The sequence below is a fragment of the Panicum virgatum genome, chromosome 7N (genome assembly GCF_016808335.1).
Source record: "Panicum virgatum strain AP13 chromosome 7N, P.virgatum_v5, whole genome shotgun sequence".
NCBI classification, from domain to species: domain Eukaryota; kingdom Viridiplantae; phylum Streptophyta; class Magnoliopsida; order Poales; family Poaceae; genus Panicum; species Panicum virgatum.
This window is the reverse complement of record NC_053151.1, coordinates 43339322-43353086: the sequence shown is the minus strand read 5'-3', so window position 1 is coordinate 43353086 and position 13765 is coordinate 43339322. Positions and strand designations below refer to the sequence as shown.

At 49.6% G+C, this 13765-nt stretch overlaps 4 protein-coding genes across 4 annotated transcripts; 1 reads left to right on the top strand and 3 right to left on the bottom strand.

Moving 5' to 3' along the window:
* Positions 1–207: 207 nt before the first annotated feature.
* On the bottom strand, positions 208–1598 carry LOC120683850 (heavy metal-associated isoprenylated plant protein 4-like). Its single transcript, XM_039965950.1, has 3 exons — positions 1364–1598; positions 1093–1265; positions 208–978 (listed from the first exon to the last, which is right to left on the bottom strand). Exons 1-3 carry the CDS (start codon positions 1473–1475, stop codon positions 427–429), a joined length of 837 nt encoding a protein of 278 aa, XP_039821884.1. The 5' UTR covers positions 1476–1598; the 3' UTR covers positions 208–426.
* A 2503-nt stretch (positions 1599–4101) lies between these two features.
* LOC120682106 (AT-hook motif nuclear-localized protein 10-like) lies at positions 4102–8539 on the top strand. Its single transcript, XM_039963860.1, has 5 exons — positions 4102–5004; positions 5764–5816; positions 6509–6640; positions 7654–7815; positions 7921–8539. Exons 1-5 carry the CDS (start codon positions 4458–4460, stop codon positions 8218–8220), a joined length of 1194 nt encoding a protein of 397 aa, XP_039819794.1. The 5' UTR covers positions 4102–4457; the 3' UTR covers positions 8221–8539.
* Positions 8540–8742: 203 nt separating this feature from the next.
* LOC120682107 lies at positions 8743–9582 on the bottom strand. Its single transcript, XM_039963861.1, has one exon. The coding sequence runs from the start codon at positions 9292–9294 to the stop codon at positions 8971–8973; it is 324 nt and encodes a 107-aa protein (XP_039819795.1). The 5' UTR covers positions 9295–9582; the 3' UTR covers positions 8743–8970.
* Positions 9583–10729: 1147 nt separating this feature from the next.
* LOC120680451 lies at positions 10730–12651 on the bottom strand. The gene is made up of 4 exons (XM_039961945.1): positions 12511–12651; positions 12329–12368; positions 12115–12230; positions 10730–12007 (listed from the first exon to the last, which is right to left on the bottom strand). Exons 1-4 carry the CDS (start codon positions 12547–12549, stop codon positions 11006–11008), a joined length of 1197 nt encoding a protein of 398 aa, XP_039817879.1. The 5' UTR covers positions 12550–12651; the 3' UTR covers positions 10730–11005.
* Between the last annotated feature and the right edge of the window lie 1114 nt (positions 12652–13765).

The window sequence follows — 13765 nt, the reverse complement described above, 5'->3', positions numbered from 1 at the left end:
TAATCTACATAATTGATACACTACTACCAAATGTTGCGATGAACTAATTAAATGGACATGGCTAAACATGCATTTTCAGTGCCCAAGCGTTTCTCATTATATTTTAAGAGCTTAAGGCGTCACAATTTCTTGATCTCAGATGTTGCACATACTGACGCATGATTACCAGTCAATTGACATTTGAGTATTTCACCCTGAAAACCTGAAAAAAAATGTACCTGGAAGAAGATGCAAAAGTGCTCTATATTTTTTAGAAAAAGGATTACAAATTCGGCCTATACATCCGTGGATGTACACCGCCAATTATTACAAAGTTTACAAAAAAAGAAGAGCACAACTAGTCTGCAACCTGAGCCGAAGCAAAATTAATTTGAGCTGATAGCATTATTGTCGGCATGCACGATCCACCTGCAAAAATTAAAAGTTCTACATCACAGAGCACGCATACGGGTTCTCCTCGCTGATGAACTCATTGGGGTGTGTGCAGTGCAAGAACGCCGTGTCATGGTATCCTGTGAGCTCGGAGTGCGTGTAGCTGACACCGTACGGGTACCCGCAGCCGTCGTAGCCCCCACCGCACGGAGAGCAGCAGTCGCCGCCGTAGCCGCCGCGGCGGTGGCACGGGTGCGAGTAGTCGACGAACCGCGGGTGCGTGCAGGGGATGAAGTAGGGGGCGACGACCTCCTTGACCTTCTCCTTGACGGCCTCCTTCTTCTCGTCCTTCTTCTTCACCTCCACCTTCTCCTCCTTGACGATCACCTTCTTCTCGATCTTGTCGACGATGCCCGTCTTGCGCGTTCTCTGGTAGATGTACTCGACGAGCTTCTTCTCGTCGATGGTGCCCTCGACGGTGCACGTGTTCTTGCCGAGGTCCGTCTTGGCCTCGTAGATACTCTTGTGCTCCAGGAGGATCTCTTTGACCCTGACTGCACAATCGGGGCAATGCAAGGGGACCTTTACTGTGATGACCTTCAACTCCTGCATGACCAAGCAAAAGAAATGGCAGAGATCTCTTTGTTTATGTTGTGCAGAATTGTGCAGAGGTGTTTATATGTTGCATTATTATCAGAGATCGATCGATGTGATTTATACCTCCTTCTTGGTCTTGACCTCGATGACGACGTCATCCTTCTTGGCAGGAACAACCAGCTCGACCTTCTTCCGGCAACCCTTCTCGACCTTCGCCCTGAGCTTCTCGACGTCGAAGGCGAAGCCCTTCACTGTCACCTTCCCTGCCCCGGCGTCCACCTTCACCTCCTCAACCCCTGCCGATGCGAGAGGCCCGAGTTCAGACTTGAGAGCACAAGTTGGCAGGAACCTGGCAGGTCATACAGACGACAGGATCGAGCACGCACGCACGCACCTTGGAACTCGGTGAACTGCGTCTGGATGTCGCGCGCGCACTGGCCGCAGTGGACGTGCACCTTGTACACGGCCGTCTTGACCTCCACCTTCTTGTCCTTCTCCGCTCCCATGCCGGCCGGCGCCGATTGCCACTGCTACCACACTGCACAACGCTTTGGACATTCGCAACTGATGTGCAAGGGGACGGATGGGCAAGGTGTGTTAATGGGGGTGAGCAGGAAGCTCCCAGATGTGTGTTTGTTGGAGGTTTGTTGGAGGTGGTTCACGGATTCAGAAAGATGGTTGGGAAAGCAGTGAGATTCAGAACCACTTGGCATTTGGCATTCAGTTGCAAGTTCACTTGGTCAATCCAAACTCATCATGCTGCATTTGGAGTTAGCTCCAGAAGTGGTTGGGCTGTTGCAATTGACCAATCGGTCAATGCGGCGGAGAATAGACGATTAGTCTGTGCGTGTGCTTGGTGTACCAACTGCCAATTCGTGTTCGGAATTCAAAACGCAAGAATCTGACGGCTTCCAAGTCCACTCTGGGATCAGCGTGCACGAAAGAGAGGGGCAAGATCTTGAGCGGCGGATTGCGCTGGGGAATACCAAGTCACAGTCTCGATCAGGCCGAGTCCTGAAGAGGAAATGCGGTTAACGAGTGGAATGCTGGAGAGGGTCTGGGCCGGGCCCAAATCGTTTCAGGTTAGGCCCATGTCACACGGCCCGCGCGATTCAGAGAAAGAAAGGGAGAGGGCCCTACGTTAGTCAGACCGACAAGGCCCAGAGGCCCAGCCTGCCGCCAGCCGTCCCGCGCGGCGAGCGGTCAGCCGAGGCGCATCGCCGCATCATCCGTCGCGCCGCGCGGCGTGCAGGCGTGCGCGGGTAGCAGAGGGCGGGGGGACCGCGCGCGGAGGCGCAGAGCTGGTCACATCGCATCACATGGCGCGATCGCCCGGCCAGGCCCCGCTCCTCCCGTACGTGCCGCGGCCGGCTGCCGCCCACGGGACGCAGCCCCCGGCCGGCTCCGCGACAAGCCGCACGGCCCAGGCAGGCGGCAGGAGGGTCAGGCTGGGGATTCGGCCGGCGGGCTTGATTTGATCGCCGCCTGCCGGCCTGTCCGGCAGGGCCGCCCGCGCGAGCCCAGTTGAAATTTTGCCGAACCGTCCGGGCGGTTTTTTATTTTTTATTTTCATTTTTTACAAAAATATATTTTTCGATTTGGAGGAATATACCCGGCAGCGGGGCGGCAGGGGCTTCTGTGCAAAAAATTTTGCAAAAATAATTGCGCGCAGGTCCCTGGGGCCGGTCGCCCGGCAGCGGGGCGGCCGGCCTGGCCGCCCCCCAGGCCGCCCGGCAGCTGGGCGGCCGGCACTGGCCGCCCGGCTGCTGGGCGACCGGCTCTCCCACCCTTATATAAGAATAAGGGTTGGCTGGTCCCCTCACCCCTCATTTGCATCACAAAAATTCCAGAAACCAAGAAAAAAGAGAGAGGGAGGGAGAGAGACGAAGCCCTGCTAGATTTTCGAGCCGACGACTGCAGGTAACCAAAATTCTTCCAGCAGGGGGTGTCCACATATAAAGCGTAGAAGAATTTTAGTTACCTGTAGTCGCCGGCTCGAAAATCCAGGCAGGGCTTCACCGCTCTCCCTCCCTCCCTCTTTTTTCTTGGTTTATGGAATTTTTGTGATGCAAATGAGGGGCGGGGGGACCAGCCAACCCTTATATAAGGGTGGGAGAGCCGGTCGCCCAGCAGCTGGGCGGCCAGGGCCGGCCGGCCCGCTGCCGGACGGCCTGGGGGGCCGGCCGCCCCGCTGCCGGGCGACCAGCCCCAGGGACCTGCGCGCAATTATTTTTGCAAAATTTTTTGCACAGAAGCCCCTGCCGCCCCGCTGCCGGGCGGCCAGGCCTCGGTCGCCCGGCAGCTGGACGGCCGGGGTATATTTCTGTAAATTTCCAAATCGAAAATATATTTTTTTAAAAACGAAAATATAAAATATAAAAAACCCCCAACCGTCCGGCGCTCCGTCGTTGGTTGGGCCGCGCCCGTGGTCCGCCGCTGTTTGTTCTCTCACGTCGGGCTCGGACCCCACCACCGCGTGCACGACGCTGATGGGCCCCCTTGCCTTTCAATCTCGTTGCGTCGTGTCGCCCACGCGCGCGGTGTCCGGTCCACGTCCACGACACACAAGGCCACGGATGGATGGGCACCTGCACTTGCAAGCGACTTGGCACCAGGGTTCACAATTTCGTTTTTACTGTTCTGAATTTTGTTTTTTTATCAAAGTTTGATTTTCATATTTTTGAATTTAAAACCGAAATCACGCACTTTCTGGACCGAAATTCGCTTCCCGGTGTAGTCCGAAAACGAAAAATTTCACCGAAATTCGATAAAATCCCACGGAAATTGTGAACCCTGCTTGGCACACAACTTGTTACGCGATCCCTCCCCTGGTCCCTCTCAAGCGGAATAGTTTGTGAAGCAAGGGATCAAGGCAGTGTTTTTTTTTCTTTTTGCTCTTTGCTTGTCGTTTCGAAAATCCTAAAAAGTCTAGCTAAATCGTTTTGCCCAAAAGAGCTGTTGGACTGGAAATTCAAACCCATTTTTTAATTTAAAAGAATTAATTCGGACCATTTCCTCGATCGCTCCCAGGGTTAAGCTAACCCAGCTGGGGTAAAAAGGACCCGGGCTATTCCTGTCAAAAATCAAAATGGGGCCGGGCCGTCGCAGGAGGAGGAGGGGGGAGGCAGCGATTTGTTACCCGATATATCGCGTGTTCTCGTCAGTTACAGATCTGATCTGATCCGCATCGCGGCGCCCCTCAGGTGAGGTTAACTCCCACCTCGCCAGCTTCCCCGTGGCGGCCGTCGCTCCATCTCTCCCCCGATTTATATATCATTTTGCCTCCGCTTTCCCCATTTCCTCCGTATTTTATTCGATTTCGAGGTCGGTTTTCGGGTCACGTCCAACCGCCGCGAACCGCGCGCATGTGAACTGTGCCCCCGGCGAGGCGCGCAGGTGTGGTGCTGGTGCGGTGCGCCGAGGCGACGCGAGGCCAGGAGCGCGGAGGATTCGGGGTCGGGGCTAGGGTTTCGCCGGCCCGCCGCGAGATGGACGGCCGGGACCAGCACCAGCATCAGAGCCAGCAGCAGCAGCAGCAGCAGCAGGCGCAGGCGGCGGCGCGGGTGGGGTCCCCGCCGCAGCCCGGCGGCGGCGCCGTCATGATGCAGCACGCCGCGGCGTTCGGCGCCGCGGCCCCGCCCGGGATGCAGCCGGGCCCCGGGAACGTTATGCACGGGATGCCGCTCGCCTTCAACCCCATGGCGTCGCCGGGCGCCTCGTCGCCCATGAAGCCCGCGGACGTGCCGCCGGGGGCCATGTACCGCCCCGATTCCGGCGAGCCGGGCATGCAGCAGCAGAAGCCGCCGCAGCATCCGGGCGCCGGCGGCAGCGGCGGGGAGCTCGTGAAGAAGAAGAGGGGGAGGCCGAGGAAGTACGGCCCGGACGGGACCATCGGCCTGGGACAGAAGCCCGCCGCCGCGGCGGGCGCTGAGGCGGGTGGGCACTCCGGCGGAGGCGGCTCCAACTCCAACCCCGACGGCAAGCGCAGAGGGCGCCCCCCTGGATCCGGCAAAAAGAAACAGCTCGATGCTTTGGGTAATATAGCCTGCACCAGCTCTCTGCTCTGCCTTTTGTGTCTCAATTCTGATAAGTGTGCCCTTCCTTGAGACCGTTGCTTGGCCCGTAGTTATAGCCCTGGAAAAATGTGGTGCAAAAGCGTGGACGTATGTGGCCTGATTTCTGAAATAAGTTCCCGTGCCTTTTTTTTTTTGTACATCTAGCTAAAGGACTCGGCTCTCAACAATTCATTTTTTAAAAAGGATTCTCCCCGCATTCTGAAGGAATTAAAAACGAACGGGATGGTGCAGGCATTTTAATAATTTGGGGAAGTACAAGCATTGTCTTTATTATTACGCACAGCATAAATAGGAAAAGTAACATATGTTCACACATGCGCCTGGTCTTTGAATATTGTTTGTATTTTTTTTTCTTTCTACCAACTAAGAATATATGTGTGTGCCCATACTGACGAAAGGTGGACTTTTTTTCCCCTTGTATCTTCCGGTCATGCCTCCATTTGTGACAATCTCTAGCTTTTAACCCTTTGCTAACAGATAAGGGCAGTAAATATTTCTTTTTTACATGGTTTTTTTTCGCCACCATATTACAAATCAGAATGTTAATGGGAATACCATTTAACAGGTGTTCTTAGGTGTTTAGTTGCTTTCTTCCTGAGTTGAAATTAATTATATTAATTTAGTGCCTGTTTAGTTCCTTTCTTCCATGGAGTTGTAAAAGTATCCTTGAGCAACACTTACTTAAGTACTCACTGTCTCACCTTTTCGCTCTTCTCAGGATCGTCAGGGACATCATTTACTCCTCACATAATAACTGTGAAGCCTAATGAGGTACTTGAAACATGCTCCCCCTTTGGTGTCTTCACACTAACATCCATCATCTGTATATTTCCATGGTCTTATTGTGCCTAAGTTACGCCCAGGGCATATTTCTGTATTTAGGATCGAGTAGATTGCTCTTGGTGAACATGTTGGTTTTTGTTGAAACGTTTCAATCTGCCTCTATGCCTGTGGTTTTAAAAAAGAAAACAGCCACTCTTCAGGCCTTATATTCAGCTGATGTGGTGCCAAATAATTACAATAACCATATTAACATGAGAGCTAAGAATTTGTGGCATTTTCCTTGAAGAGCAGGATCAAAACATTGTGTTACTTGTTCTTCCAAGCATAATTTAAAATCTCTTAGTCTTATATACTTTGTCCTCTGCCTTGCGGTCAACTGTTGTCTGCCGTGCAATGGTCTCTGTGCCATCACTTGATATTTAGTATGCTTCCATTCAACATATTGCTGAACAAATGATTAATTGATTATAGGACATATATCATGATCTCAGAGATTATATATAAATTTAGGAGACTATTATGTTAACTCTAGTTTGTTGAATCTTTCCTGGCTTGCTTCGTAGTTGCACCAGTCTTATATTTTCTACATGGTTTGAAGTTGCTTGAGCCTGCTGGTTGTATTGGACCCCAGACTCTCTAATGAACTTTTATGCACCAATATCATCCTTTTTTGTTCTCAGGATGTTGCGTCAAAAATAATGGCCTTCTCACAACAAGGTCCACGCACTACATGTATAATTTCAGCAAATGGTGCTCTGTGCACAGCAACACTCCGTCAACCAGCAACCTCTGGTGGCATAGTGACATATGAGGTATGTTCAGCTTCAACTTGCTCAGAGCACCACATATGCTTTTGTTTTACTGCTGGGTCTGTTGTGAATAGTAGCACACAAGTTTAGATCAAAGTTTGATTTATGTCAGTTTTCTTACGTTTGGCAAGACAGCATGACTATTTTTTAAATCTATATTTGCAGCATTGTAAATCACTCAAGTAATCATCTTTGTGCAATGGGCCATTTATAAGCCTTGTATAAAAGGGCGTACCCAGTGCCGTAGGCTTCCCGCACTGTGCGGGGTCTGGGGAAGAGTTGTTTTTAAGCCCCAAGCCTTACCCACACAAATGTGTAGAGGCTGGGGCTTGTATCTATGTGCAATATCCTTTCAGTTGCATTGTGCTTTAGTAGCATTTCTTATTAAGTAGTTAGTAACAAACATGTAGTGCTAATTCACCTAATTTGCTTACTTCCATTATTTTCCTTCATTTGCCAGCAATCCACCACTTGGTTTTCGAGAATGACAAAAATGGCTGCTATGTAGTTTTAAGTTCTCATCTCATCTAGGTAGGATGAAACAAGGAAACTGGGAGCACATTTTAATCTGCTCTTCGCTCTCTATGAAAGATCATTGGTGCCTCTGAGCATTGACTGCAAAACCAAGCCACAACACTTGCATAGTTCTGTAGTATCAAATTATCAATCATATAGGAACTATCCATTAAACTTGCATATTTCCATTAATTTTTCTCTTGGCATTTCATTTGTCTTCAGACTTTGTCAACTTGACTTGTGATGAGGAAAAAAAGGCTATAATAGTTTTAAGTTTCCACCTCAGTTACGCACGATAACACAGAAAAAGTGGAAAACAATCCATCGCTAAATAACTAAATATGATGGAATAGTTCATTGGTACATCCATGAGGAAAGACTACTACTCCAATCAACAATATTTTCATTGCTATTTTCAGAACACCAAATTTTCTTCATACAAATCATATGAATTCCTCGCAAAAAAAATCATATGAATTCCTTTGTGTAACTTGTCACAGGGCCACTTCGATATACTCTCTTTGTCGGGCTCATTCCTGCTTGCAGAGGATGGTGACACTCGCAGCAGAACAGGTGGTTTGAGTGTGGCACTTGCTGGAAGCGATGGACGCATAGTTGGAGGCTGCGTTGCAGGAATGCTGATGGCCGCGACACCCGTACAGGTTCTCTATTCATCTATGGCTATTTACCCTTCATTTCCATTTCGCGTGCCCCAAATTGGAATTTTCAAGCCTTGTCGTACAATTGCTTACCCTTTTGTTTTGCAGGTTGTAGTTGGCAGTTTCATCGCTGAAGGTAAAAAGCCAAAGGAAGAACCGCAACCAAAACGCGAGCTGGCTTCTTTGCCACTGCACGCGCCCGGCTTTGGGGCAGCCTCGACTGCCAGCCCCCCGTCCGACAGAACATCAAGCGAGCACTCTGATGATCCAGGAAGCCCCATGGGACCTAACGGCAGCACATTCGCCAACACGGGGCATCCAATGCATTCCACATTTGCTCCGGTTGGCTGGTCGCTGTCTGGGAACCAAGGCCGCTACGATCCTGACTTGAAGATGATGACCGACTGATGACTGCCGGTTCACGGCGGCCTTGTTAGCAGTTGACGTACTAGTTTGAGTAGGGCTCAAGCCTTCCTGCACCGGTTCCACCATCAGCTGCGTCAGACAATAAATTCAGAATGCTAGAGGAATGGGTAGATCACGAGTAATAAGTAGCACCAGTGCCTTTGCCTAGTTATGCAATGAGTAGTTGTTTGTATCCGGATCGTTTCATTGTCTGCCTTCCTTACGGTTAAGCAGCCTGCCTTCCGCGGCTTCTATCTGTATCAGTGTAGTGCTACGTTCCTCATTCATGGATTGGTATTTCTCCTTGCATCGTTATGCGCTACTCCTGTGTCCTAAAATACTTAGCGTGGCCTGATTTGCATGATAGAGTACTTGACAGTATGGAAATAATTTTTTAGAAAATTGCAAAAACCCACCTTGAAGGCAGGTTCCATAAGTCATTTCCTTGGAAGGTTTTGTGTTTTTAGGTTCAGTACTGTCGAAACAAAAACAAGAAAAATAACGATAGAATGAACGGCCGCGACCTCGCACAAACGGAAGAAAGAAAATATCTAAGAACTTGAAACTTACAAGTAGCACTACATAAAAAACAGTACCACACAGTACATGATTGGAGTACAACTGAAACGAAGCTTCACTTCTACCTCTGATACACTTCCATTATTCAAGGACTGATCGATCCCCACTCAGCTCGGTTGCCAGTCGCTACACAAAAACGTAGGACGACCAAGCGATCCCTACCGATCCCCTAGCTTAGATGTACTTGCCCGACGCCGGGTACGTGGTGCCGGCAGACGGGTAGGCGGGGTCGACGGCCGCGCCGTGCGTCCCGGTGAGGGGCACGCCCGTGCCGTGGCGTCCGGCGGCGGCGTCGGCGCGGTGCTCGGCCTTCTCCTGGGGCTTGTCGGCGCCGGCCTGGTCCTTCTTGGCGCGGGCCTCCTCCTTGGCCATCTCCTTCTCGCCGTGCGTGGTCGCCGTCGCCTCTCCCGCCTTGCCCTGCATCTTGGCCGACGCTTCCTTCACCTTCTCCTTCGCCTCGCTCGCCATGTCCTTCAGCTTCACCTTCCCTGTCTGCATCCTGCCCGAGTTGCCGGTCACCCTTCTCTCCTAGCTAGCCTGCGCTCGTGCTTGGACAGCGGATCGGATGGGATGCGACTACTGTGCGTTCGTGTGCTGAGCTTGATCCAGCGGTGGGTGCCGTGGCCTAATATACACTTCGTAGGCGGCGTGCTCCGGAGAATCGGAGTCCCGGGTGCTGGTGCTCGACTCCTGTGGAAGGCGAGGTGGCGGTCTGGCGGCGGGCATGCGGCGGGCGGTGAGCCGCCGGAACTGCACGTCGCACCGTGAGGTGGCAGCCTCGGCGGACACGCAGGCTCCACGGAGCGCCGCTGAGCCGCCGGCCGCCGGCCGCCGCGTGCCCTGTGTGGCAGAGCGTCGGTGCAGGGCTCGTGCAAATCGGAGACATCACCTCGGAGGATGTGCACCAAGCGGATCAGGGCAGTCTCAATGCAACTCCATGCACAGTCTAAGTTTTAAAGACTTCATCATAAAAAAATTACACTTTTCAATGTAAAATATGTTAATATTTGTCTCTCTCACATTTATTTTTGATTTGCGTGAAGATTTGTACTCTTGATTTCTCTCCATCTCTCTTCCATAAATATACTGTCACATCAGCAAAACACAATAAATAAAAAGCTTAGACTCCTTGATAATCTAGGTTGGACTACCGTCAGTGTCACGTCGCCGTGTCCGGCCTAACTTTTTTTTTATTTTTCTTTTGATGAGTAAGTTTTTTTCCGGCCTAACTGCTTACGCGTGGACGCGTGCTCCCTATCATGATCGGATAATGGATAGGCCTGGGCTGGGAGGACGAAAAAGGTGGGCGCGCGATATGGGCTAACGTCTCCCACCCCATAAATCCCGTAAACATAAAATCGTCATATTGAATATTTTGACAGATGCTTAAAATATTAAATAAAGTTTATTTACAAAACTTTTTGCATAGATGGGCTGTGAATCACGAAACGAATCTAATGAGCCTACTTAATCCACAATTTGCAATAGTGATGATACAGTAACCGTCCGCTAATTATTGATTAATCATAGATTAATTAGCATCATTATATTCGTCTCGCGATTTACAATCCATCTGTGCAAAAAAATTTATAAATAGACTTCATTTAGTACTTCAAATTAGTAAAATTCCAACGCAAAAAAATTTTGCGCTGAAAGGCGTAAATGGAATGTGGCCATATCAGCCTATTAAGATGTGGGCTGACTAAATATGCATAGGCCCTCGATCAAAAAAAATATGCATAGGCCCAACATCCTGCTATTATCTTCACTCCTCTGTCCTTTGCTCCTCTCCAAAGAAAAGAACTCTTCAGTGATCCGTTTCTTTTCTTTTATTTAAAGGAACTCTTTCATTCATCTGTAATATAAATCATGCGACTGTTTAGTGGATGAACAACTAATTCATTGCAGCTACTGTAGCATTCCCCACAGCAGATTCACAGATTTTTATCTAAAATATTATTCCCAGAAAATGACGACTGTCCTAGAAGCTCGTCTCAATTTGAGTGCCCTGCAGATACACCTGTGCTACGAAACATGCGAAATGGAGTAGCACAAACATTGCAACGGAGGTAAAAATGGTCTACATGCACATCTACAGGCTGGTAGAGCTGAAAAAGTTATCAAACAAGGTCCAAACTGCTAAATCAGAAACTCTGGGCTTCTACCTGATTATGGGTACTCTCCTGACCAAGTTGGCAATGTTGAAGTGTCAATTCATTCGGCGAACCCACTGTTCCAACCGGAGTTGCTTTAGTGGACGACCAACAAAGGGCTTGCCTTTGCGAGGGCACTTCCATTTCTTGCTGACCTCTTGCGCCGGGGCTGCTGCAGCTACTCCAGGAAAATTAGTTCTGTCAGCTAAGGGACGTCTAGTTTGCTCTTGGACCAAAGCCTTCTGCTCCAAACTGTTGTTGTTCTCTTGTAATTCTCCTTTTCCCTTCTCTCTCCCCATTGGGTGTCTAGGAATTTTGTTCATTTTGCATTCATCGGGACGGCGCTCCTTTTTCTTGACAGCTATAAAACCATCTGATGCCACTGTTTCATGTGGCCTACTGTCCAATGCAAGCTTGCAGCGCCGAGTTTCCTCTAGCGGGGAATTCTCTTCAGAGTCAGCTAAACTGAAATTGTTGCGACTAACAGGACGTATGCTGTGCTCCACACCATCTTGGATGTTTTTCTCAGTGCCAGTTAGATTGGCACCGTTGAAATTGAGTGGCAGTTCAACTTGGTGGATGACATGTTCTGCTAAGCCTTTTCCAATATCAATATTAGCCAAACGTGCATCATCACAATCAACAGACTGTTTACTGCACTCAACCTCCTGATCTTCAGGGGTGCTTTCTTGAGTGTCAACTGAACTAATACCATCACAATCTGCCAGCAAATTGCTGTGCTCAGCTGACCCTTCCTGGCTTTGTTTAGTAGTATCAGGTAAGTTTGTTGTGTAATCTGACAAAGGCTCCGGTGCATTTCTGTGCAGAGGCAACAAATTCTGCCTTTCAATTTCAGTGGCCTCCTCACCCTTATCAAGAAAACCCGCTCCAAACAGTGCCCGAAGACTTTGCTTCCTTTTTGGGGCAGGCTTCGTTTCACTCTTATTAACCGGATCTAAATATTTTCCAGCAAAAACCTCAGGCTTAGATTGGTCTCCCAAACAATTTTCCCTCAAATCGACACCATCATCCCGGAAAGAATGTTTGAATATCGGGTGCTGAACCGAACCCAGAGTATACAGTTAGTTGAGTCAATTGGTAGAAAGATGGGATATGAAGCAAGAGATGCCACGCGTCCCTGGGCTGTTTAAAAGAAAAAAATTACCTCAAATGGGTCTTGGGTCTCGCTGCCGTTGTCGATGGCAGGATCAGCACCAAGCTCCGGAACCTCCGGTGACTCATACTCGTAGCTCGAGAACCAGTTCTTGATGTCCGGCGGCTCTGACGAAGAAACAGAACACCGAAACAGGCGTCAGTACAGCCAAAGATCCAAAAATTGACGCGCCAAAAAGATTCGCGAGGGGAAGAGGGGATCGCACGGGAAGGGAGCGAAAGGGGGTACGAATTCCACCCGTGCGCCTGCAAGAACACAGAACACGGGTGAGCGAGCGGCTTGGACGGAGGGGCGATTTCTCCGGCGAGTGCCGTACTTGGACCAAATCGCGACGATGCGACAGGGGTCGGGGAGCAGAGGAGAGGGAGCCCCGAAGATTCAGCGTACCTGGCATTGTCCGCCGGCTTTGCCGGCGTTATCCTCCATTGCGGAGCGGTGGCGAGACGTGGTAGGGGAGATTTGAGCGCCGACGAGCCGGTTGGGCTCTCAAAAATCAGAATTCCGAGTGCCCGGGAACGAAGAAGAGAGTGCCCGGCTTGCCCGCCAAACGACATTTCGTTTTCGCCTTACCCGCGAAACGCTACAAGCCAAAATATAATGGGCCGACCCGGATAAGAACGGATCGAGCTGGGCCTATCTAGGCTCTTGTGTATAACTGCGTCTTTTTTATTTTTATATTTTTGGAAAATATTTTTTACAGAAATATATTTTCAATATCACGATTTACAGTTTTGTACCCTACCGCCCGGCAGGGGGGCGGCAGGGACTTATATGTAAATTAAAAAAAAATTATTTGCGCGGAAGCCTTCGGCGGGAGCCTGCCACCCCCCTGCTGGGCGGCAAGCCCCCTGCCGCCACTCCACTGGGCGGGGGGGGGGCAGGCTCCCCCTCCCCGCAAATTGGGCCATTAGATGTGGTTTTAGATATTTTGGATAGAAATAAAAAGTATTAGTAAAGTATATGAATATGAAAAGTATAAGTTAGCAATTCATACACATACGTAAATGAGAACGAAATAGGTGATGCCTGAGAACGAAATAAGTATAACATGACGACATGTCCATAACAAAAATACGGAAACAGCTAGAACCACCCCAGCCACCCCCGGCCATGTCGACCTCTTTTACGCTGAGCGTGGACGTGGTCTGTAGAGTAGGCGTGCCGCTCTGGAGGCCCTACGTCTCTACCTGGACGTCCGGTGGCCATATGTGTCTGGAAGGTAGGATCGGCCTGCTGGTTAGGTGTAGAAAATAACCGACTCCAATCTTCGAAGTTCGCCTCAAAGGTATCCTGTGTGGGCCCTATACAGTAGCAATTAAGATATCTTAATCATCGTCTTATAAGTCATATATTTTGGTATATATTCATCATACGTACCTGGTGGTGTTGGATACGAGGAATGACCCATATCAGGAAGCTGGTGGTGCGATCCTGTAAACCGTTCAAATTATTTAAAATATTCATAGAAATAAGAAGCACATGATAAATTCGGGATACAAATTAGGTATTTACCTTGCGTTCCTTCTGTTGTCGCCGTAGAGTAATACGAAGAAGGTCCAGCATCATATAACTGTTGTGATCCTATATTACATACAAAAGGAATTAGACTTCATACCACAATTAATTGAAATTAAGATATTGA